Below are 26,432 nucleotides of genomic sequence, written 5' to 3' on the forward strand. Positions count from 1 at the left end.
ATCAGAACATCCACTCCTCGCCTGCTCACACACAGCCTCTAACATGTAAAATCACTCCTGGCTGCACAATATTGACTTCTACTAGCTAGCCACTCATGAATTAAACAGTAGACCAACACCAGCAAGCTCTCCAGTCCCAGAATTTTCCCATGAAGTATATGTCTTGTACTGTCTAGCACACTACTAAATAATGCAAGCTCTTAGGAAGTCTGTCATTTCATCAAAGGAAAATGATATACACCAATTTTGTTTTCCCAAATGGAGTTTCCCACATACTTTAATCCAAACATACTGATTAAGATAAAACAATAAGATAAGTGCATTGACTGCAGAAAGATAGATTTTAAGTGATTACAAGTAATGATGCATAAAAGTGATTATAAAAGAAAAGATAAAATGCAAGCTAATGGCTAACTTAACAAACTAACAAAATTCAAAGCAAAGGTTTTCCTCACCATGTGCTGCAGTAAATTTCACAGGCTGAGTCTCCTTTCAGACTGGCACATCTCCCCCTTAGTTCAGTGTCCTTCAGGTATTCATTGATGTCATGAGCAGGGAGATGAGATGAGGAGGTGGAGTGAAGTCAAGTGTTTTCCTTTCTCTTTATAATTCAGTTTTTAGTGCTGGAAACGTCCTTGTTGAGTCATGGTGACACTCAGTTTGTTGTGGACATGAGGTTTGAACTGTCCATGTAATGAAATGTAAGGGTGTTGTCTCCCATTGCTGGAGAGTGGCGGCTTAAGCAAATGATAGTTCTTTAATACCTGGCTGAGATGCCCATGTGTCTTTGAAAAACTTGTTTGGGCCTACTTTTCTTAAACTATTAGCACATTACAGCAGAGAGATATAGTAGAATTAGGACTGTCAATCAGTTGCATTTCACGCAAGCAATTAACTTAAAACTAACTTGATTAAAAAAATTAATTGTGATTACTCGCCATTTTAATTGCACCATTAATAATAGAATACCAGTTTAAAATTAGTATAAATATTTTTGGATATTTTCTACTATTCCAGAGGACATATTTGAAAATGTAGTCAAAGCATGAAGGGGCATACAAATGTATAACCTACCTGACGTGTAAATATTTTGTAATGCCAGCTAAAACAGTGCCATGTGAACGCCTGTTCTCACTTTCATGTGACATTGTAAATAAGCAGGCAGAATTATCTCCTGTAAATGTAAACAAACTTGTCTGTTTTAACAATTGGCTGAACAAGAAGTAGGACTGAGTGGAATTGTAGGCTCTAAAGGTTTGCATTTATTTTATTTTTGAGTGCAGTTAAGTAGAAAAAAAATTCTACATTTGTAAGTTGCGCTTTCACGGTAAAGAGATTACATTACAGTACTTGTATAAGGTGAATTGGAAAATACTGTTTCGTTTTATTACAAATATTTGCACTGTAAAAAAGATAATCAAAAAGAGTTCAGCGGGGTGTAGGGAAATCCCTGCCTGATGCAGGCCATAGAATTTATAGGAGTGACCTTGGATTTGATGAGGGTAAAGACCAACTCCCGTCCCCAGGAAAGATTTTTGCACCATGGGTGCTCTGATAGATCTAGTTATACAAATTCCTAGAACATCAGTTCAGATGTGCCTCACTCTTGGGGCATATGGTATCATGTTCTTATGTGATGCCTTTCACCAGACCCTGCCTCCGTTGCTTAGAAGCGTGCCACCAAATGGCATACGCACTGAGCAAGTGCAGCATGAACACCATGAGGTGACATGGTAGATGGACCCTGGACATGAGTTTGTTGGTGTTCCCTTTCTATCCCCCACACCCAACAAGTTGGTAGTTACAGTTGCCTCCCTTACGGTCTGGGATGTGCACATGGGTGATGTGTAATCAAGGTACTTGGATAACTCAGAAAACCAGAATGTGCCTAAAACTGGACCTGAGCAGTAGAGATCCTTGCAAAGCATTCCTACCACTCATACAATCTCTGCATCTTCTGATAGTGTCGGACAGCATAACTGTATTCTTTATAAATAAGCAGGGATGGGTGAGATACATTTGTGTATAGAGGCAGTCAACTTATGGAAATGGTGTATCCGGAATCACATCATCCTATCAGGAATGTACCTCCTGGGTGCCCAGAATTCACTGCTGGACAGCCTCAGCAGGCATTTCACCACTGATCTGTTTGAGAGTTTAATGATTCAGTGGAAAACAGCATCTTCACTTCATGAGGAATCCCCATTGTAACCAGTTTGCCTCCCACGCAAACAGGAAGTCCAATATGTACTGGTGCAGGAGAGCTCAAGGACTGTCCTGATGCTCTGCTATTGTGCTGCTCTGGGGAGCTTGAAGACAGAGGTGACACACTCCTAGTGCAGTGGATAGGTCACCTGAACTAAGCCTTCCTTCCCATTCCGCTGTTGTGAGAAAGATTTTACTAGATAGGGCACAGGTCATCCTCATCCCCCCCAACAAATGGCCCAGATATTTCTGGTTTCTGAGTCTACCACAAATGTCATTCTGTTCACCTATCAGCATCCAGACCTTTTGGTTCTCTTGACTCAGAAGAATGGCAGGGTCAAGCATCCCACCCTGGATTTTCTTCATCTCACAGGTTGGTACTTGGATGGGCAACGATCCTAGAATGTTCCTGTTCCAAAGCTATGCAAAGCATTTTAATCATAGCAGAAAAGACTCTGTGGGAATCATAGAATCATAAAATGTCAGGGTTGGAAGGGACCTCAGGAGGTCATCTAGTCCAACCGCCTGCTCAAAGCAGGACCAATCCCCAACTAAATCGTCTCAGCCAGGGCTTTGTCAAGCCTGACCTTAAAAACCTCCAAGGAAGGAGATTCTACCACCTCCCTAGGTAACCCATTCCAGTGCTTCACCATCCTCCCATTGAAAAGGTTTTTCCCAGTATCCAACCTAAACCTTCCTGACTGCAACTTGAGACCATTACTCCTTGTTCTGTCATCTGCTACCACTGAGAATAATCTAGAGCCATCCTCTTTGGACCCCCCTTTCAGGTAGTTGAAAGCAGCTATCACATCCCCCCTTCATTCTTCTCTTCTGCAGACTAAACAATCCCAGTTCCCTCAGCCTCTCCTCATAAGTCATGTGCTCCAGCCCCTTAAGCATTTTTGTTGCCCACCACTGGACTCTTTCCAATTTTTCCACATCCTTCTTGTAGTGTGGGGCCCCAAACTGGACACAGTACTCCAGATGAGGCCTCACCAGTGTCGAATAGAGGGGAATGATCATGTCCCTCGTTCTGCTGGCAGTGCCCCTACTTATACAGCCCAAAGTGCCGTTAGCCTTCTTGGCAACATGGGCACACTGTTGACTCATATCCAGCTTCTCATCCACTGTAGCCCCAGGTCCTTTTCTGTAGAACTGCTGCCTAGCCATTTGGTCCCTAGTCTGTAGCAGTGCATGGGATTCTTCCTTCCTAAGTGCAGGACTTTGCACTTGTCCTTATTGAACCTCATCAGGTTTCTTTTGGCCCAGTCCTCTAATTTGTCTAGGTCCTTCTCTATTCTATCCCTACCCTCCAGCATATCTACCACTCCTCCAGTTTAGTGTCATCTGCAAACTTGCTGAGGGTGCAGTCCACACCATTCTCTAGATCATTAATGAAGATATTGAACAAAACTGGCCCCAGGACCAACCCTTGGGGCACTCCACTTGATACCGTTTGCCAACTAGACATGGAGCCATTGATCACTACCCGTTGAGCCTGATGATCTAGCGAGCTTTCTGTCCACCTTATAGTCCATTTATCCAGCCCATATTACTTTAACTTGCCGGCAAGAATACTGTGGGAGACCGTATCAACAGCTTTGCTAAAGTCAAGGAATAGCACGTCCACTGCTTTCCCCTCATCCACAGAGCCAGTTATCTCATTAAACAAGGCAATTAGATTAGTCAGGCATGACTTGCCCTTGGTGAATCCATGCTGACTGTTCCTGATCACTTTCCTCTCCTCTAAATGCTTCAGAATTGATTCCTTGAGGACCTGCTCCATGATTTTTCCAGGGACTGAGGTGAGCTTCTCATCCACTGTAACCCCTATGTCCTGTTCTGCAGAACTGCTGCCTAGCCACTCGGTCCCTAGTCTGTAGCAGTGCACGGGATTCTTCCGTGCATGGGAAACTGGTAGAAAATCCTCAGTGCTCTAAAGAATCCTGATAGTCCTTTTGGTAACTATGTATGAGATCTTCAGGTCCTTAGATAAGATCATCTTTACTTTGTCATTTTGGTCTGGGGTATTTATTGGTATATTATATCTGCCTTTCTGTCATTAACTTTCATAATTTAACTTCCCATTTTGTTGTGCTAAGCTCTCTCCCATTACATTTGGTTGCCTGATGTTCTTAGACTTAATTTGCTCTGCCTGGGCACAAGGAGTATGTTGTAGTTAAAGTGTCAGCCTTAATTTCAGTTGCCCTTTTGACAGTCTGTGCCACCACTAAAATTCTCAAACAGAGATTTTGTAATTTTGAGTTGACTGTACAGAGCAAAGATACTGCGATTCTGAATCTTAAGTAGTTGTTTGTCTCCCTCTTGTGGCCAGATAGGACTAGTGAACAATGTTCTAACATTGCAGTGGTGACAACTCTTACAGTAGCTTTCTAAATGTATAACCTTGGTGTACAGTAAATCTGTTCCTTTAACCTGCTTTTTCTTTGGTCCTGTAAACTTTTGGAAAACGTTTCAGTGTATATATAACACTGATATAACCTGGAACATAGGCAGATTTATTGATTTTAATACATTTGTTCTTTCAACAGGTCTTAAAAATTTATTTTGCTGTTTGAAGAGGTTTTTATATTAATGTGATTTATTCCTCTAACAAGTATTAGCATAAATCCAGGTTCTACAGCAGTGATCTGCACAATAACATTATTCATTTAAAAGTCGTATTCAAATATCAAATATGAGTTAGCTTCCCTACCTGCTTTACTAGAAGTGCTCCTCTGATTGGAAAATGACAGGGCGCACCTTGTTACTGAAGCAGTATGTTCAGTCTGCATTGCAAGTGCCCAGATCAGATCTGCATAAAGTACAAAAACTGAGCATTTTAAAATATTTTCTGTGCCTGTTTTTTACCCAAACTATATGATTTTTGATAACATGCACATTTTAAAAATTTGAACGTTTTTTGAGTAGAAATCTTTATTTAACAAAAAAAAAGTTTTAGGGGTTATTTGTTACAGTTTTAGAGTTACTTGTTTTGACACCAGGGATTTCTTCCTTTAGTGCTGTCAATATTCTTATGAGGAGCAAACTGATTACCTGTAAATGTTTTAATTGATCTTGCCTTATTTTTTAAACTGATTAATTTAGACAAATTGTTGATCTAATTTGGTGGAAGGACTAATTTGCAGACATTCTTTAGTAGTAAAGATAAATGAAATTCTTGCATTTTATTTCAAATTATGTATTTGTGAGAATAGCCATGATCAAATGGCAGTTTTCTGTGAAATGACAGAATTAATGTGTTCTAAAGTAAACTATAACATATGCTACAAAATCAATATGGGGCTTTTTTGTGTGTATATTTATAGTAGTGTCCATAGACTCCTTCCTGCAAACATTACACATCTGAGTAATCTCATTGAAGTAGTGGAGCTAATTATGTGAACAGTGTTATTTCACATGAGTGTTTGCAGGATTAAGCCTTAAATCTGTTTTTTAAGTATCTCAGATTTATGCACAATATAAATGTTTTAAGATTTTGTTGAAAGCAAATGTACGTTGCCTTCATAGTTAATTTAGATGGATTCATTTGTTTTCTACTTCTGTATTTTCTAAGAAATTGAAGAAATAATTGTAGTGGCTGATACAAGTGAGGTTATATTTTAGTTTTTATGATAAACCCTGGGTTTTTTTTTTGGATTTGCTGGTGGAGATATCTTTTTTTAAAGTATGTTTTAAGAATGATAAGGAATTATTTTAGATGTCTTGCAAAGTTGTATCACTCTTTGTTTGACTGACAAAAACATAGTTTTACTACTGACAACATCTTAGAACTGACAGTCATGGGAGAATGAGCTGGATTCTTTTTAGCCATAGGCATCATAAACAGCATTGCCAGCTAACTTAGTTTCCAGAATCTTTATTACTGGTAATGATTGTAAAGAGGTAGAACACAGTGGCCGGGCTGCAGCTCCAAGCCCCTCTGCCGGAGCCAGGTTGGGGAGACCCATGCTGGCAGCTGTGGGGAGCCTGGGTTCCAAGCAGCCCCTGGCCTGTGTCCCTGTTCCCCAGGCCTCCTGCCCAGGGCAGGTGGAGGGACCTAGGCTTCCCACTGCTGCCAGCGTGGCTCTCCCTGACCCAGCCAGGGTGGGTGAGATGGGGCTTGGAGTCACAGCCCGGCCATGGTAAGAGCCGGATGGGCAGCTGTGGGGAGCTGCAGCGGACCCTGCACTGCCGTGGGCGGGGGCCCCAGACAACTCCATAGGTCACCTCTCCCCCGCCAGGTCACTGTGGAGCTGCTTGTCGGGGGGGCTGAGAGCAGTCCCTGGCAGTGTCCCCACCCAGTCGAGGACAGGTGGAGGGTCTGTGACTCTGTGTGGGCTCCCCACAGCTGCCAGCGTGGCACTCCGCAACTGGGCTCCAGAGTGGGTCTCAGAGCCTCACCCTGGCCACGATAAGTAGAGACCCACAAATCTGCAGATATCCACAGACAATTTTTGCGGATCGGATGCAGATATACATTTTTGTATCTGCGCAGGGCTCTAGTTGTTCACCTTTTTTCCCTTTTTCGATCTCTACTTAATCCTTAATCCCTTGCGTGGATTTATATATATTTGTTAAGTAAATACACCTATTTTCTGTATGTAGTTGGCAACAGGCTTATAAATATATACATTTATGTGAAAAGATACAACATTAGAGATATAAGAAATTAGAACTGGAAAAAACCTTTTGGAACCATCCAGCCCATCTCTGTGTTAGTACAGTCTGTAAAGTCTTTAAGTCCCTTCTGTTTCATCCTGTTAAATGTAGTTAAAAGTATATTCAGTAAGAGAATTCGATAAAATTTCTCTTCCTTCTGGTGAGTTGGTTAGTTACACTTATGTGAAGACAGGTATCCTCAAGACTCCAATTTGCATTAAATCTTTTTAAAATTAAATTATCTTTTTGCAAGTATGTTTCCATTTTAGAGACATAAGTATTGCTTTTTTTTAAAATACCGAGAGCTGGAAAGATGTAACATGACCAAAACACAATTGATTTACATCCCATGTTTCCTTAGTTGAACAAGTGTGCTACAGTATGAAAGTAGGTTGTATGTATGCACAATTTATTTAGTTTAGTATTTATAATAAATAGTATGCTTTGTTTTAAAGTGGACAATTATATTTGAAAAATGCAGTAATCAGTGTAATAAGGAAGTTGTTTAGAGTAGAGTCAGCTTTAAAAGTATAGAAATTGGCCCTCTAAACTATTTGAAAATGTGTTTCTAAATGTATTCCTTATCATAAATTATATCTATGTATGTGTATATATTTTAAAAGGATAATCTTCAAGCATCAGAAACTCTTAAAATTGAAAATGAAGAACTAAAGAAAAAGTATGATGAGACTACTTCGAAAGTTCTCCAACTTGAAGAAGATATCATGACTGTTACTCAGAAAGCTATTGCAAAAGAAACTGAGTTAGACAGGTATTTGGCAATCTTCTTGCAAGACTTTGTTTTATTTTAATGTTACTTTTGGTGTTTATGCACTCCATATAAATTGAGACGAAATGTAACATTTGAATGAATTACTACATTAATATCAATCAATCCATTCCCTAGTCTGAAAGACAAATTGAAGAAAGTCGTCTTTGAGAAAGAACAACTTGAATGTCAGTTAAAGACTGAAAAGGACGAGAAGGAACTTTACAAGGTAACATATTCTTTCCAGCTGCATGTCCTTAAGCTAGATGACTTAGAATAAGACTAATGACATTTTAGAGAGAGAGGTGATAAACTGAATACTCTTAGATAAAAATGGATGGGAAAAACATCAGAGTTTGGCACAAGATATGGAAGGGTCTCTAGAGACATACTGTATCAATGGAGACCCAATGATTGGACTCTTTGCTAGTACAAACTGCATCTCCACTAGGTGGGTTTAGCCAGTCAAGCTATACTTGTAAACCTTTTCAGTTGTAGACAGGGCTTCAATGGTAAAATTCCAAACCCTCCTAACTAGTCAAAGTGAGCTTCTGGAACCATCCTGGTTACTGTGAATATGTGTTTCTTTTTATATCAATCTATTGTACTACCTCAGACAAATGGATTTGAGAAGGTAGATACAGGAATCAGTGGTACTTCAGAAATGTCTCTACTAGCTTGTACTAGGGCTTACTTAAGGCGATCATTCATAGAATCATAGAAGATTAGGGTTGGAAGGGACCTCAGAAGGTCATCTAGTCCAACCCCCTGCTCAAAGCAGGACTAATCCCCAGACAGATTTTTACCCCAGTTCCCTAAATGGCCCCCTCAAGGATTGAACTCGCAACCCTGGGTTTATCAGGCCAATGCTCAAACCGCCAAGCTATCCCTCCCTTTAGCTTCTCCTCTTAGAAGCAGTTGTCTGGATGAGATGTTAGAACATTCACATCTGTACGGTATCTACATAGCTTTTTCTTAAAAAAAAAAAAAAAAAAAAAAAAAAAAAGGGTGTGCCTGAAAACACATCTGCATCCAAGGAGTAGCTCTTTGTATTAGAGACAATACTGGAAAAGCCTAGTCCCTAAGTCTCCTGTAAACATCAAGGCACATTCCATAACCACAGTGTTTTCCTTGTGAGCGGACAGAGCAAATGGGAGACTTCTAGACCTGCATTGGGCACGTGCTTGAGATTTGTAACACTTATTTACTAGACATTACATATTAGGTATAGTGGCATCTTCAAATACTACTTGGTTGTAGCTGACTGCTCTTTCCAGGTAGTCTCACCCATTGTCTCTGATACTGGGTACTGCTGTTGCAGTCCCATTTGTCTAGACTGGTTATAAGAGGAGGATGTTAGAAGAGCAATGCCTCTCTGTAATTTCCCCAAATCATTTTATATCTGTCTAGACATCCCATCCTGGTCAGGAAAGTGTTAGCCCAGTGGTTCCCAACCAGGGGTATGCGTACCCCGGGGGTAAGCAGAGGTCTTCCAGGGGATACATCAGCTCATTTAGATATTGGCTTAGTTTTACAGTAGGCTACATAAAAAGCACTAGCAAAGTCAGTATAAACTAAAACTTCATACAGACAATGACTTGTTTATACAGCTTTATATATTATACACTGAAAAGTAAGTACAATGTATGTATTCCAATTGATTTATTTTATAATTATATGGTAGAAACGAGAAAGTAAGCAATTTTTCTTAGTGTGCTGTGACACTTGTGTATTCTTATGTCTGATTTTGTGATCAAGTAGTTTTTAAGTGAGGTGAAGGGGGTATAGGTTCCTGAAAGGGGTACAGTAGTCTGGAAAGGTTGAGAGCCACTGTGTTAGAGTTTTCAGAATTGTTATGCTTGCTCTATTTTTGGAACAAGGCTGTGGTCTCTACTAGTATAGCAGAGCTGGTGTTGGATGGTACACTAGAAAGTAGCAGTCAGAAAGCTTTTAATATAAGGATAATGACATTATCAAGTTTTTGATTAGTCTCTCTATCTGCTGGAAACTAATAGTCAAGCCTGATGTAGGAGGACTTAGAAAACATTTAAATGAACAGGTAAGAAGTTATTCTTTGATTTGAGATACACAATGGTCTTTATAATGTCACTGATTCCTGTGATTTAATTGGAAAAGATGAGTTTGACACTTTTGAGCATCATTACAGATACACTTGAAGAATACAGAAATAGAAAACACCAAGCTAGTAAAAGAGGTCCATACATTAAAGAATCTGGATGCAAACAAAGAAAATATGATATCCCATTACAAAGAGGAGGTTGGCAAGTTACAGCTATGTATAGCTGAAAAAGAAAACCTGAAGAGAGCTTTTTTGCTTTCCTCCTCAAACAAGGTAAGCGGTACTGCTATAATTGATCCAGTTTGAAAATACACTTCGCAGGCTGAAATCGTTTTTAATTTAAGGTTATGTGTGTTCGGCAAAGGAGTGGGAGGAGTTGAAAGTCACCTCCAGGATATATGCCTGACTATCAGGGAGGATAGACTAGTCTTCAATAAAGACAGAGAAATGAGGAAGTGGGAGAGGGTTTAGGAACAAAATGAGTTCAGTTTTAGCGATGCTAAGTTTGAGTTGATGGGGAAAAATATCTAGGGATGGGGGGAAAGATATCTGAGACAGGCTAAAAAGAAGGGAGCGATGGGGGGACACAGGCATGGAGAGTTAATTTGTGAGTTGTCGGCACAGAGATGGTAGTTGTCACGTCAGTAGATAAAAATACCAGAAGAGAAGGGAGCCAAGGTCGTAGCACTGTTAGGATTTAGAATATCAGGGTAGGAAGGGACTTCAGGAGGTCATCTAGTCCAACCCCCTGCTCAAAGCAGGACCACTCCCCAGACAAATTTTTTTGCCTCAGATCCCTAAATGGCCCCTTCAAGGATTGAACTCACAACACTGGGTTTAGCAGGCCAATGCTCAAACCACTGAGCTATCTCTCCCCTTGTTAAATGTGATATGAAAACCAAGGGAGGACAAGGTATCAAACAAGACAACAAGATGAGGCAAAAACTCAAGGATGAGAGCAGAGAATTGGCTCCAAGACTTTCTCAGGAAGAATTAACCTTGAGAGCAGGGTGGAAAAGGTAGGAACTACAATAGAGAGGATTTTGGGTGTTATGTGACAAGGAAGGCAAGTCATCTGGTCTTATTAGTCATCAAGATCATGAAAGAACAGAAACTTGCAATCCTTGCAGTAACAAGGATTGTGGGAATGGTATTCAATGGAAGTGTGAAAGTAGTGCTATGGACAAGGGAAATAGCAAGAGAAGAAAGAGGATAGCATGTTGTCTGCAATTTAGACTAGATATGGTATTTCTCATTTTCCTTCTTTTGACTCTTTTATGGTTTTGCTGCTGAATATATTGACAAAACAGTTACTGTGTTTTACCTCAGAAGTGTTTGTTCCAGGAATGGATAAAACAGTATCTATATTTCATTTGTTAAACTTGCTGAGCACTTACTGCCATTTCTTGAGGGTTCCCTAACATTTCTTTATTATGTGTTACTAAATCCCACAGATTTGCAGAAATGTAAGTGATTAATATGACCTGTACCACAGGGTAAAGAAGCAGTGGTTCTAGAATATCTAGTGCAATGAAGCCCCAATCTTGGTTGGGGCTTTTGGACACTAGTTAGTTTATTCTGTAATGTTGGAATTATACCCTATTTACTAGTGTATGAATTAAAAGCTTATATGCACAATGTAAACTTTCTAAAAACATATTCAGACTAGGTGTATGATTTAAAAAAATACAATAGTCTTTGTAAGATTCCACTCCTGTTTTTTATTAAAAAAAAACACTTGGTTTTGGATACTTCAAATGGCCAACATCATGTAGTGGTAGCTATTTTGAAGTGTGCTCAAACTGTCTTCAACAGCTGCCTGTTGACATCTTTCCAGGCATCCCTCACTTACTATTCCCACACCTCAGCAGTCTACTCCAGGGGTGGACAAACTACGGCCTGTGGGCCAGATCTGGCCCATCAAGGCTTTGGATCCAGCCTGCGGGATTGCCGCTCCTGTGGCGCTGTGGGCCCCGCACTGCTCCCGGAAGTGGCTAGGACTATGTCCCGGGAGGTGGGGTAGGGCAGTTTCTCCACATCTTTCTTGAAATGTGGTGCCCAGATCTGGACACAATACTCCAGTTGAGGCCTAACCAGCGCAGAGTAGAGCGGAAGAATGTCTTCTCGTGTCTTGCTCACAACACACCTGTTAATGCATCCCAGAGTCACGTTCGCTTTTTTTTGCAACAGCACCACACTGTTGACTCATATTTAGCTTGTGGTGCACTATAACCCCTAGATCCCTTTCTGCTGTACTCCTTCCTAGACAGTCTCTTCCCATTCTGTATGTGTGAAACTGATTGTTCCTTCCTAATTTTTCCTGGCCCTGCATGCAATTTCCCCACCCAGATGTGGCCCTCGGGCCAAAAAGTTTGCCCATCCCTGGTCTACTCAGTGGTATTCTTTTCAGCAACTAAAGATTTACCACTGAAATATTTTTATGCTGTGTGGTTTTTATACATAAATTTCCTTGAATTGTATTTAGTATCCAGCCTAATCTATTACTTTCAATGTCACATAATTTTTCCCCCCAAAAGGACAAACTTGAGAATATTAGGCTACTCTAACCTTTGGTGAATGTAGTTATGACTAAATTCAAGTATCTGACGTAATGAAACATATTGGGTGCAACCCAGAACACAGTCAAAGGGCATGTGCTTGTCTAAATTACATCAACCTCCTGGAGCTGCCCTGTGGTATGCAGAGCTGCCTGGAATCTTTGCAGCACTGTGTGCTGTGGCTCTGTCCCTGTCCTGTTGTAGTCCCATCCCGGCACGCTTCCTATGCTAGGGCTTGTGAAGCAGGTCCTTGGAAAATAGCCTTACGGCTCTATCTTTTCCAGTGCCTGCACCAAAAGAATCCTCCTTTGGCCAGATATGGGGCTTTTAGGGCACCTCTTCACTGCTCCCAGCCTTTTCATGGTGTACAGGACCCAAGCAAGAGAGAGGATGTCACTCAGTGCTTTTATCCGAAGTCTCCTCTACTATACAAGTGAATTCTGTTTGTGAAACCGTAGATAGCTGTTTCTGCTTATCAGAACTGTTGTAATGTTAATAGAGTACAAAATAAGTTTTTAAAGTTGTTAATTGTGTTTAAAATGTAAGCTTGAAAAGCAATAAAAAGGTAGTGTGCAAAGTAATAAGTAAAAATATTATTTATTGACACTTCTATTTTGAAACAAAGATTGTTCATATATAGTATACTTTTAACTCATTTTAATGAGAAATGATTGTACACAATTTTGAGTCAATAAAATAAGGGAAAAATAGGTGCATGTGTACAAGTCAGTTCTTCTTTGAGTGCTTGTTCATATCCATTCCATATTAGGTATGTGTGCTCGCCACATGCAGCGGTGCTGGAAGTTTTTTCCTTAGCAGTATCCGTAAGGGACTGGCAGTGGTATAAGGGCCGCCGCCATCTCCCTCCACCCTCAGCTCCTCGTTGCTGCCAGTGACAGTGGTGGAACGTCTGCTTCTTCAGTTAGCATTGTTTTGTTCTCTGTTCGTGCAAACTTTGAAATCCTGTAATATAGCTATATATGGTTAGTGCCAGTGCAGAGGATAGAGTTCATCGGAGTGGTCCTCGACTTAACTTGCGCCAGAGTGGTCCTGCTGCTGGAAAGGTTCCGCACATTGACGAACCTCATTGCAGCAGTCTCCATGTTCCCTCTGACTACAGCTGTGTCTGCACCTGCTGGGTCACATGGCAGCGTGCATTTATGTTGTCCACCGTGCCAGGCTCTGGGTGTGGCCCCTGCAACAATGGCTGGCGATGGTCTATTCCCAGTCCCAGGACTCCCTGGAAAAGATTGTTACCATTCCTCTGGCGATACTGACCTCACTGCGATGGTGGGCCGACCGCAGGACAGTCCTGGAGGGGGTTCTGTTTGATAACCCTCCTCACTCCATCGAGTTGGTGTCAGACACCTTGGACCATGGCTGGGGTGTGCATCTGTGACCTCCAGACACAGGGGATGTGGTCCCTGGAAGAGGCAAGGTTACACATGAACGTCAGGGAACTCAGAGCATTCCGGCTGGGGTGTGGAGTCTTCCTGCCCCACCTGTTGGGCAAAGTGGTATGAGTTCTGACGGACAACACAGCCTCAGTATTCTACGTCAACAGGCAAGGGGGAATAACCTTGTTGGCTCTCTGTCAAGAGGCACTCCGTCTACGGGACTTTTGCATCAGCCGCGAATTCACCTGGAAGCTTGTCACCTTCCTAGCGTCAAGAATACGCTGGTGGACCAGCTCGGTAGGGACTTCTCCTCTCCACACAAGTGGTCGCTCCATCCAGAGGGAGCCTTCATGATCTTCCAAAAATGGGGAATTCCCCAAGTGGATCTGTTTGCTACCAAACAGAACAGGAAGTGCCATCAATTTTGTCCTTGGCAAGGTCTGAGCACGGTCTTCCTCTCCGATGCCTCCCTCCAGTCATGATCAGGGAGCCTGCTGTACGCCTTCCCTCCGATTCTACTCATCAGCAGGGTCCTGGCAAAGATCAAGAGAGACAAGACGCAGGTTGTCACGATCGCCCCATCGTGGCCTCGCCAGCACAGGTTTGGCAGGTTCATGAGCCTGTCAGTGGCCCCTGCCCAACCGATCAGACCTGCTGTCACAGGACCACAGTTGGCTCTTACTCCCCAACCTCAATTCCCTCCACCTTTCAGTGTTGATGCTGCATGGCTAAGTCCGGAGGAGCAGACCTGTTCGGAAGAAGTTCAGTAGGTTTTCCTGGGGAATAGGAAGCCCTCAACTAGACTGACTTGCCTGGCCATGTGGACGAGGTTTTCCTGCTGGGTGTCCGAACATGGCATCTCCCCCTTGTGTTCTTCCAAACAGGCTGCCCTGAGAAACCAGGGCTTGGGGCACTCTTCAGTTAGAGCACATCTTGCAGTCATCTCTGCTTTTCACGCACCAAGCCAAGGACAGATTTATTTCCCATGATATGACAGTCAGATTCTTGAGAGGGCTCGAGAGACTTTTCCCACAGGTATGGGCTCCTGTCCTGCAGTAGGATCTTAACTTGGTCCTCTCTAGGATCACTGGCCTTCCCTTTGAGCTGCTTGGTTCCTGCTCCCTTTCCTACGTGCCATGGAAGGTCGTGTTCCTGGTGGCAGTGACGTGAGCGTGACGGGTCTCTGAAATTAAAGCTTTGACCTCAGAACCGCCATACACAGTCTTCTACAGAGACAAGGTTCAGCTGCGGCCCCACTTGGCCTTCCTGCCGAAGGTGGTATCCACCTTCCATATGAACTGGGACATCTTCCTCCCCATATTCTGTCCCAAACCACAGAAGACCAGTAAAGAGCGGCGTCTTCATGTGCTGGACGGCCGAACGTTTTACTTTGAACGTACCAAACTTTTCCGTAAATCAACTCAGCTCTTCATCACTACAGTGGACAGGATGAAAGGCCTTCCAGCGTCCATGCAGAGGATTTCCAATTGGATTACTTCATGCATAATGACCTGCTACAACCTGACCGGGGTTCTGCTGCCGCCAATGGTCAGAGCCCACTCGACTAGAGCTCAGGCGTCTTTGGCAGCCTTGCTAGTGCACATCCCTATCGTGGACATCTGTAGAGCTGCAATGTAGTCCTCAGTCCGCACATTCATGACTCGTTATGCCATCACTCAGCAGGCCAGGGATGATGCCAGGTTCGGCAGAGCTGCGTGTCAGTTTACACATCCGTGAACTCCTGCCCACCTCTGTTGGTACTTCTTTGGAGTCACCTAATATGGAATGGACATGAGCAAGCACTGAAAGAAGAAAAGGTAGTAACTTTTTCCATAACTGGTGTTCTTTGAGATGTGTTGCTCATGTCCATTCCACAATCTGTCCTCCATCCCCACTATTCGGCATTCCGACAAGGAACTAAGGGTGGAGAGCCTGCGGTGTCCCTTTTACTGCGCTATGTGGGCACCAGAGCCAGTCCCCTATGGATACTGCTGAGGGAAAAACTTCTGGCACCAGTGCATATGGCGAGCACACACACCTAATATGGAATGGACACGAGCAACGCATCTTGAACACCAGTTACGGAAAAGGTAACTGTCTTTTACTTACTATGCATCATAATGTCTTTGCTAGAGCTGTCAGGGAAATTTGCTTTTTATTTGAAGTGGTCAGATCTCATAACCATACCAATAGGAAGCACTATATTCAAACAACAAATTTTTTGTGTTTTTTCTTTCAGGAGGATGCAGATATTTTAAAGGAACAACTTCGGAAAGCTGAAGATCATATTCAGGCTAGCAAGCAGGAAGCTGTCTTAATGTCAAAAGAGCTGAGTGATACAGTAAATGTGCGAGATAAGACAATGGCAGATCTTCATAGTGCTCGATTGGAAAATGAGAAGTTGAAGAAGCAGCTTGCTGATGCTGTAGCTGAGCTAAAAAAAGTTACTCTTGTGAAAAATGAACAGGTAAAATGTTACCTTTTTTGTTCTGAGATTTATTAATGTTATTCACAAGCCTGATGTGAGCTTGTTTAGTTACAGCAGTTTTCAGTTTTGATAAAATCATGAAAACAAAACTTGTTTCTGGATAATTAATAAAACCTCTATCTCACCATTGATGATATTACTTGTAATTTGATTAGAAGGTCTGATTAGAATGAAGATTCTTTAATAGTATTTAGGAATATTTTTTTTTAGACATTCTTACGGACTAATACAGCAATGTGATAGTTGGATTATTTTAAATTGACTCTTTTAAACTCTTCTGAATGTCTGTGGGTGCGGTTGTTCTAAAATTGGTGCAAATGAGATAAGAACTACTGGATGGGATTCTTCTCTTGCTAAAGTTTCTCTCATTAGAAGAAAACTATACATCCTTTTCTCAAATGGTTCAGAATTTATGGATCAAAGTGGATTCTTTGCTAAACTTTTTTTAATAAGTAGTAATGCATTAAAATATTTAAAACCATCATGAATGGGTATATTATCCGTCGGAGGCTGTTTAAGCCAAAGCCCACTGAATTCAAATGGGAAGACTTGGATTGACTTCAGTGGGCTTGTGGCTATTACAGATAGGACTATAAAAATCGTGTGCCAGCCTGAAAATTCATAGAATATGCACCTATGGTTCCAAAATGTAGCAAAAGCAATTTACTTTATTCTTTCATTTTCAAATACCCCAGCATTCTTTATCATGAGGGTAGAATTGAAAAGGTATTTATTACTTTACAACGTATCTTTGAAAAGTATTCTCAGAAAAATTGGCCAGATTATCTCTGGTCCATTGCACCATTCAGGCTGCAGAAAGGAGCCAAAGTTTGGGCAAAGCTGAACAGGTGAAAATTACTCCAGTGATTAAAGCTGAGTTATTTGGTTCCTGCAACAATTGTATATCTTCACTTCACTTCTCCCACTGTCATGTGGGGCATGATGGAACACAGTTGTGCTCTGCCAATTCTTAGTTGTGTATAGTTCCTTCAGAACCATAGTCAGTTGCCAAAAATTAGAATAGGCCCTAGAATGCTCAAACTCATGTTGTGGTGGATGCAGATCAGCTCACAGACCCAGAGAGACACATTTGTGTCTCTGATGAATGCCCTCTCACTCCATCACCACTTTCTGCTCAAAGTGACTCTCATTGTAGGACCTGTGTTCTTGCCACCAAGAAAAAGGATTATCCCCCATCTCTTCCCCCCAAAATCAAATCTTTGTCTTCATTACCACTGCCTGAAAAAGGTTCTATAGTATTGATTTGAACAAAAGAGAATATATATTTTGATATTTATTTTTTATTTTCTTTTAAAGGAAATTTTGAATACAGTAGAGCAGGAACTGCGCAGAGAGGTTGAGGATCTGAAGCTTCGTCTGCAGATGGCTGCTGACCATTATCGAGAAAAGTTCAAGGAATGCCAGAAGCTCCAAAAACAAGTGAATAAACTTGTAGACCAGACAGTAAGTAGCATTGGAGAATCCATTTGCTCTTCGTGACTTTTCAATGTTTGTTTAAAATTTGTTGTAGCAAAGAACAATGCATTTAAACAAGAATCAGAACATTGTGTGAGGAATGGTCAATGAATATAATACTTACTGTAGTAGAGCCAACTTTTATCTATGATGTTGGATATAAGCTGTTGAAACCAAACATAGTATCCTCGTATTTGGTATATGTAGAAAGCTTATTGAGGTTGTGTGATGTTATAAACTGGATTATCTTCAAGGCATAGTATTCTTTTGCTGAGGCTTCTTCTCCCCCCAGCTGTGAAAGAGAGGAAACCGTGGCATTGCATTTTCATTCCTTCATTCATCTCCCCTGCAGAGAGGGTGAGAGAACTTGGGAGAAAGCTTGTGTACAGAGATGGGTAAAGGGATTTCGTGCAGCAGCAGAACTGTGCACCTGCACCTCTTTTATGTGCATGCTTGGTTGCTTATTTTATATGTATCGCTCTATCGATATTGCAGAAGCTACTTGATTCATATCTGCTATTTCCTGTATCATCCTGAAGGTCAATAGGGAATGAGGTATCATCCCATAATATCTGTTGGTAAATGTCTGGTCCCTTGCTTGTGTCTTGGGGTATGGTATGTTGTGTGTATGTCATGTATATCTGACACCCAGCTCAAATGTTAGCTTAAAAAAAAAAAAGGATCTATAGTATCCAAGATCTGTCTTTTATTAATTTACATCCATCCCAATTCCTAACATAGATTCCAGTTTAAATTACAATATTAAATTTAAATTTTTAAAGTTTATCAGATACTCTGTGGAGATTTCCATAATCTATTTTGTAAAATATTTTTTATAATTACTGTTTTTGCAAGAAAATTATTATAAAATATGACATTATAAAAGCAGTAAACTGATCATATTTCAGAGTCAATGCAAAGATGCAGTGGAGATATTAAAAAAAAAAAGAATACACACTTTATACTCTTATCTCACCTTGACCCCAGCAACTTTGATGAGCCCATTTCCAGAAGAAGGTATAAAGCCAGAGAAATATATTAATTTGCGTTTGTGTTTTTCTTTAAACAAAAGCGATAGATGGTGTACAGTTATCTGCTTCTTCAAAAAGTAGTGAACTGAGTTAAATTATAAAATCTATGTTCTCACAGTTGTACAATCATTGAAGCAGTTCATTGTAATTCTTGATGGATGTTTTCTTTGAATAAAGTACCAAAATTATTTTTTCATAAAGAAAACTGCAGGGAACCAACAGAAAGTGACAGATGCCTCAAACATTGAGACAGCTATTGCAGTCGTTACAGGTAAAAAGTTGACCACATCTCCAGGTATTAACAATGTAAACTTTTTTTAATGGTTTCTATTTGTTGGCCTCAAATAGAGTATTAATTTGTGAAGTAATCTATAAAAGTACCTTGTATATAAACAACTAGCCCTTGGTGTTTGGATAACCCAATGGAAACCGATTAGAAATATGAACACCAGTTTGAGAGCCTGCTCCTGCAAATACTTGCACCCATAAATATTCTCATTGGGTCTGCTGATATAAATGAAGTTTACAAATGTAAATGTTGGCAGGATTGAGCCCTGAGTTGGTGTTTAAGATCAATTATTAAGATATATAGCATGTTTTTTGTTTTTGTTTAGCTAATAAACAGAATTTCAGTAAAAAGAAATGTTTACAGTAACATAACATCTCTTCAGCCATGGCAGTTACAGTTTAATATATTTTATTGCAAAATCCATGCTGGTAAAGTGTTCAGTTATCTGCAGAAAAGAACAGAACTATGTATCCTAATAATTTATAGACATTAATAATTTGCTAGAAAATACTTGACTATGTTGTAATTTTCATGGACTATTAACCTTTCCACACATCTAGCCTTCTAAGCATAAAGAAAGGAACATGTAATATGTCATAACACATACTGGAGAGAAAGTAAATAGTTGCAATTGTGTGACATTTAGAGTATTAAGCATTTTTTCAAAAGGGTAAAATATATGTACCAATATATTAAGAGATTAATATTAATTAATATATTAAATTAAGTTTATAAATGGTTTAATTTCTCAAAAGGATGTTCAACTCTCCAAACACTTATGTGCTGTGGAATATTTTCTGTCCAGCATGGGTATCCAAACTTTGCCCAGTTGAGGGCCTCATTGGCAAGAACCTGATACAGCTGCCCTCATCTTAATATGCCTGTGGCCAGCAGAGATTGGGTCATGTACATTTTGTCTCCAAGATGCATATTAGTGTTTGTGACTTTGGCAAGATTTGAACTGTTTGTCCACCCTTCATTCATTCCTGTTGTTCTTTGTTTATTTAAAAAACAAAGAATAAAATATTCATATTTTTTTTCAATATTTGCAGCTAGCCCCATTTCTCCTGATATAGTTTCAGAGTTTGTGGTAAAGGAGCAAGCATGTGAAATGAACAAAGAAATTGCTGAGAAAACAGAGAAGTATAAGAAATGCAAGCAAATGTTATCAGTAAGTAAAGGGCTGCTTTGGAAAGTTGAACAGAAAGTAGCTACAGGGAATAAATCTCAAACATTGAAATACTCTTCTCAGCTACTGAACTGTTTGTTCCCTTAATAGTCATTCATATAGCACGGATGTGATCATAATAGAAACTTTATCATAAGCAGGAATCTTCACAGTAGAATTTTAAGACCTCATTTTGTGGGTGCTATGGTATTCTTTGCATGTTTGATTGTCTGCTATTTTTGGGTGGAAGTGGAATGTCAGTAATTTTATAAAGCAAATATTGGGGTGAGAACAACCTGAAATGGAAATCTCTGCAAAGAGATCTTCTTTGGAGGCAACTATTTAAATAAAGTGCATTCGCTTGTTTCCATTAAGATTACCACCCTATATTTCATGTTTTCACAAATATATTATGCTAATATGTTTGTTTACCATGGTGTGACATGTGCAAGGCAATTGGATTCATTACTTTCTGTGGCGGGGGGCGGGTCGCATTTGTGCTGGTTCATTACTGACTTGTGTTGGTCATTTGAATTACATGGGATGCTTTAAAGGAAACCTTTGCCTTTGACCTTCTGGATGAAAGTTGCTCTGGGTGTTTGCAAAGCTCGTTGGAATGAGTTTTTTATTGAAGTGGATGTGAGACACCTTACAGAGTGGCAGCATGTTTTGAAGAGCAGGAGTAAAACTGTGTATATACAAAAAAGCTAGAACAGATAAGGGGAGAGAAGAATAGCAGCTTGTTGAAGGCTCAAGAAGGAAAAGAATATTGGATCTCATTGATATAGTTCCCCATACCCTTGTCCTCTTCCAAGCCTTATCATATAAATAGGGGCCTGTAATCAATCCATGGGGAAGTCACCTGGCAATTGGCTAATTTCTGGGAAGCACTGAGGGTTGCATGGTCAGATAATTAAAAAAAAAAATTCCATAGATTCGTAAAATGTTAAGTGATTCATCATGACTTATGTTATACTACTTTAGGATGAGAAAATGAAATGCAGTGTTTATGCTGATGAATTGGCTAAATTGGAGCTGAAATGGAAAGAACAAGTGAAAATCAGTGAGAGTGCAAAACTCCAGCTAGCAGCAATGGAGGACCAGTATAAAGTAAGCTTATTTGGCTACACATGGAATAGGAAGAGGCGCAAAGTAGAGCGTTGTGGAACCACACACAAATTTAATAAGAACTCTTCTAGAGAGAAAAATTTGAGTTTTTCTATCTCACCTACTGATGTTCATGACGGATTTTTGAGCAGGAGTGTGGGCAGGCCTGAGAACAACACCATCAAAGTAGTTGGCCCCTCATCCATGCAAATACAAACCTGTTGGCAGGCTTCGTCAGACTCAATATTTACCTCCCACTGCTAATCTCCTCCCTGGGAGAGATGTATCCCTTACCACTGTCATCACCCTGCCCTTTCCCCTTGTTCCCTAGCCATGTATCTGAAGAAGAGTCCTTCTAATGTCCCACTGCTACCAGTTAAATGACATTGAATAAACAAAAAGTACTGAAAAATGCACACAGTAAAGAAACCGAAGTAAATAGAGAAATATTTTTTGCTAACTTTATTCAACTGTAAAGGATGTTGCATGTAATTATAGTAGATAAAATATTTTCAGACAGAAATATGATTTTAAATTGCTGAGTGTTTTGTATGTTTACAGCATAATACATGGGGAACTTATATACATTCTGTAATCTAAGTGAAGCAAACTTTTTTTCATGTAGGTTCAGCTGGCAGAAAAGGAGAGAACAATAAAAGAGCTGATATCACATTTGGAGGTCTTCACCAGTGAGAAGGTACTGTAACCATCAGATGTTATATTTAGTGTGCTCTGGTGCTTCATAGATTCCAAGGTCAGAAGGGACCACTCTGATCCAACAGTCTGACCTCCTGTAATAACACAGACCACTGAACTTCCCCAAAATAATTCCTAGAGTGTATCTTTTAGAAAAAAAGTCAGTCTTGATTTAGAAAATGTCGGTGATGAAGTATCAACTGTGATCTTTGGAAAATTATTTCAGTGGTTAATTACCACCACTGTCCAAAAAAAAAAGAAAAATTCCCTTATTTCCAGTCTGAATTTGTCTAACTTCAGCTTCCAGGCTTTGGATAATTTTATACCTTTCTCTGCTAGATTACAGAGACCACTGTTAAATATCTTTTCCCCATGTAGATAATTACAGACTGGAATCAAGTCACCTCATAATCTTCTCTATGTTAAACAAAGTAGATTGAGCTGCTTGAATCTCTTTCCATAAGGCACTTTTTCTAATCCTTTAATCAGTCTCAAGGCTCTTCTCTAAACCCTCTCCAATTTATCAACAATCCTTGAATTGTGGGCACCAGAACAGGGCATAGTATTCCACCAAAAAGAACAGGTGTACTTGTGACACCTTAGAAACGAACAAATTTGTACCAGTGCCAAATACAGAGGTAAAATAACCTCTCTACTTTTACTCAAGATTCCCCTGGTTATGCATGCCAGGATTGCATTAGCTTTTTTGGCCACAGTGTCATACTGGGAGCTCATGGTCCACTGATTATCCACCACAACCCCTAAATCTTTTTCAGAACCACTGCTTCTGTGGGTAGAGTCCCCCATTCTGTAAATATGGCCTGCATTCTTTTGTTCTTAGATGTGTACATTTAGCCTTATTAAAAAGACATGTTGTTTGCATGCATCCAGTTTACCAGGTGATCCAGATTGCTCTGAATGAGTTACATGTCCTCTTCATTATTTACTGCTTCCCTAATTTTTGTGTCATCTGCAAACTTTATCAGTAATGAGTTCTATTTTCAAAATGTTGACTAGTATAGGGTCAAGAACGGATTCCTGTGGCTCCCCTCTGGAAACACACTTACTTGATTCCCTGTTTACAGTTACATTTTGAGATCTATCACTTAGCCAGTTTTTAATGCATTTAATGAGTGCCACATTAATTTTATATTGTAGTTTTTTAGTCAAAATGTTTTGCATTACTAAGTCAAATGCTTTACGGAAGTCTGACAGGGGAGGGATAGCTCAGTGGTTTGAGCATTGGCCTGCTAAACCCAGGGTTGTGAGTTCAATCCTTGAGGGGGCCATTTGGGGATTGGTCCTTCTTTGAGCAAGGAGTTGGACTAGATGACCTCCTGAGGTCCCTTCCAACCCTAATAATCTATGATTCTATGATGCATGAACCTGTAATGACCACACTTGTCATCTCATAAAAAAAAATCAAGTTAGTTTGACAAGATGTATTTTCCATAAACCCATTTTGATTTGCATTAATTACCTTATCCTCCTTTAATTCTGTATTAACTGAGTCCCAAATCAGCTGCTTTGTTATCTTGTCTGGGATTGATGGTAGGCTGATAGGACTATAATTATCTGAGACATCTTATTTGGCACAACATTCTTTCTTCCAAACTTCTGGAACTTCTTCAGTGCGCCAAGACTTGTTGAAAATGAACATTAATGGTCCAGTGAGTTCCCCAGCCAGCTCTTTTCAAACTCTTGGATGCAAGCTATCTGGACCTGATGATTTAAAAATGTCTGACTCTAGTAGCATCTGTCTAACATCTTCTAGAGATACAGTTGGTATGAAAGTGTTATCACAATGTGATGAGACTATATCATCTATTTTCCCCCCAAATACTGAACAGAAATTTTTATTGAATTTTTTTGCCTTTTCTGCATTATTATTGATAATTCTACTGTTTCTATCTCGTAATGGACCAATGCTAATGTCAAAATTCTTTTTGTTCTTTATATAGTTAAAAACTCCCTATTGTCCTTAACTCTTCTGGCCATAGATTTCTCTGTATGTCCCTTTGCTTCCCTTAATTAGTTTTCTACAATTTCTTCTGATTTGTATTCATTACTATCAGTTTCCCCTTTCTTCCAGTTTTTATAGCTGCCTTCACTTCCTCTCTAAACCAGATTGGGTTTTTTTTCACCAGCACTTTGTTCTTCCTCAGCTGTGGGATTGTAGCTTTTTGGGGATGTAGTAAGGTGTTCTTAAACTACTCCCAATTATCATTCAGATTTTTCAGATTAAATTCTTCATCCGAGGTGTTGTTTTTAGCTAACAGTTGTTTTTAGCTTTGTGAAAGTGGCCCTATTAAAGCACCAAGTATATACACTAGTCTAGAATTTATTCTGTTTTCAAATTCTAAATGTGATCAAGTCATGATAACTTGTACCTAAGGTACCATTAATTTTTAGTAGGGTTGTCAATCACATGTGTTTAGCGCCAAACAAATGAACGCCTTTTTTTTTTTCTTTTTTTTAAACAAGCATTAATTATACATCTGTGGAGATGGGACTTGGTTGCCAGGTAGGGAGGGAGGCGCCTGCTGTGGTAGCAAGCAGGAGGCAGCTGAGGACAAGAGGCTCTGTATTATCCAGACCAGAGGTGCGCATTACTGAAATGCCTCCTGACTCCTCTGAGTCAGTCTTGTGCCCACTCCCTCAAGGGTTAATCTATTTATTTGTTTTACATGAGGGAAGGCGGAAGGGCATTTGCCAGCTGCTGTGAGGATGTGAAGGAGGGAAAGGGCGCTTTGGAGCCTTTGCCACAGGGATACCCATCTCCCTGGGTGACTCTAGCGGTCTCCCCTCCTCACCCCTGTACTAATCAATCGTGACCCTGTCCAGTAGTCTGTAAATAAGAAGCGGGCAGCATTGTCTCCCGTAAATGTAGTTGAACAAAAAGTAAGACTGAGTAGACTTGTAGGCTCTAAAGCAGTGGTGGGCAGTCTATGGGCTGCACATGGCCTGTCGGGGTAATCCACTGGCAGGCCGCAAGACAGTTGGTTTACACTGGCATGGCCGGCCAATGGGAGCTGCAGGAAGCGGCGGCCAGCACATCCGTGCAGCCCACGCCGCTTCTCACAGCTCTCATTGGCTGGGATCGGTGAACCACAGCCACTGGACGCTGCAGGTGGCTGTGCCTGCAGACAGTCAATGTAAACAAACTGTCTCATGGCGTGCCAGCGGGTTACCCTGATGGGCTGTGTGCAGGTCGTGGGTTGCCCACCACTCTGCTAAAGTTTTATATTTTATTTTTGAGTACAGTTATGTGTGTTTAAAAAAAAAATGTGCAATCATAGATTTTTTTTTATTTGTCATATTTGCCTGAGGTGAATTGAAAAATACTATTTACCTTTTTTCAATGCAAATATTTGTAATAAAAAATAATATAAAGTGAGCACTGTACATTTTGTATTCTGTGTTGTAATTTAAATCAATATATTTGAAAATGTAAAAAACATCCAAAATAAATAGTATTCTATTATTTAAATATATGGTATTTTATTATTGGTTGACAGTGTGTTTAAAACTGCGATTAATCACAACTGTTTTTTAATCTTGTGATTAATCACAATTAATTTTTGTAATCATTTTACAGCCCTAATTTTTAGTTCTGTGATCAGTTCCTCTTTATCTGTTAGGACAAATTGCAACACTTTTTGAGTTAGGAAACTGTCATCTATAATGTTTAGAAATTCCAAGGATTTTTTTTTAGTACTGGCAGCATGATACCTCTAGCATATGTCACTCAAATTGAAGTCGTCCTCATGATCACAGTTTTTTTTTCTTTATACATAGATGCATAAAGAGGTGGTCATCCTGTTCCCTACTGTTGTTTGGTGGTCTGTAGCAGACACCAACTACTACCCTGTCTTGTGCTTTAACTGTTAGGACATTAAGCCAAAGCATGTAAGATGATTTTATTCCTAGTTATCAGTGACTTGGAAACAGGTAATGCCTCTTGACATAGAGTGCCACTCCTTCTCCTCTTTTGCCCACTTGATCCTTCCTAAAATCAGTGGTTATAACCTATTTAAGGTTCCATCATGCGAATTATCCCACTAGGTTTCAGTAATACCAACTAGATCAAATTTCTGTTCATAAATTAACAGTTCCAGTTCCTCTTGTTTGTTACCCAGATTCCTAGTATTGGTGTTTAGGCAATTCAAGAATTTCTTCTCTCCATATCCTTTGATTTCTTGGTTTTGTTCTCAACATCCCAGTTTTGTGCTGAGTGCGCAAATCTTTCCTCTTTTTACTGTCTCCCCTTTTGTTATTAGTTTAATTCCTTCCTGACTACTCTAGCCAGCCTTGGTTAATTTGTTTTAAAGAGATACAGTGGGGAACAGTATATAAAGAGACCACTCATAAAACATGTAAAGGTAAATTTTAAATTACAGTAAAAATGAATTAACTGATTTTTTAAATAATAAAAAATAATTTAATGGTGAGATTTCTATAATAACTTCCATATTTATCAAAAAATAAGAATCCCAGAACCAAACA

General features: G+C 40.1%; 1 protein-coding gene across 3 annotated transcripts in view; it reads left to right on the forward strand.

The window, feature by feature from the left end:
- The window catches only part of TAX1BP1 (Tax1 binding protein 1), a 78,200-nt gene that overhangs the window by 32,062 nt on the left and 19,706 nt on the right, over window positions 1-26,432 (forward strand). Inside the window, exons 6-14 of one of the 3 annotated variants that reach the window (XM_030550848.1) lie at window positions 7,491-7,639; window positions 7,775-7,865; window positions 9,804-9,989; window positions 15,911-16,138; window positions 17,477-17,623; window positions 18,868-18,937; window positions 20,008-20,126; window positions 21,108-21,233; window positions 21,856-21,927. In XM_030550848.1, the coding sequence (XP_030406708.1) occupies window positions 7,491-7,639; window positions 7,775-7,865; window positions 9,804-9,989; window positions 15,911-16,138; window positions 17,477-17,623; window positions 18,868-18,937; window positions 20,008-20,126; window positions 21,108-21,233; window positions 21,856-21,927 (1,188 nt within the window). The remainder of the gene's footprint in view (window positions 1-7,490; window positions 7,640-7,774; window positions 7,866-9,803; window positions 9,990-15,910; window positions 16,139-17,476; window positions 17,624-18,867; window positions 18,938-20,007; window positions 20,127-21,107; window positions 21,234-21,855; window positions 21,928-26,432) is intronic. The other 2 variants (XM_030550849.1, XM_030550850.1) reach the window with 2 other exon arrangements.

The sequence above is a fragment of the Gopherus evgoodei genome, chromosome 2 (assembly GCF_007399415.2).
Source record: "Gopherus evgoodei ecotype Sinaloan lineage chromosome 2, rGopEvg1_v1.p, whole genome shotgun sequence".
NCBI classification, from domain to species: Eukaryota; Metazoa; Chordata; order Testudines; family Testudinidae; genus Gopherus; species Gopherus evgoodei.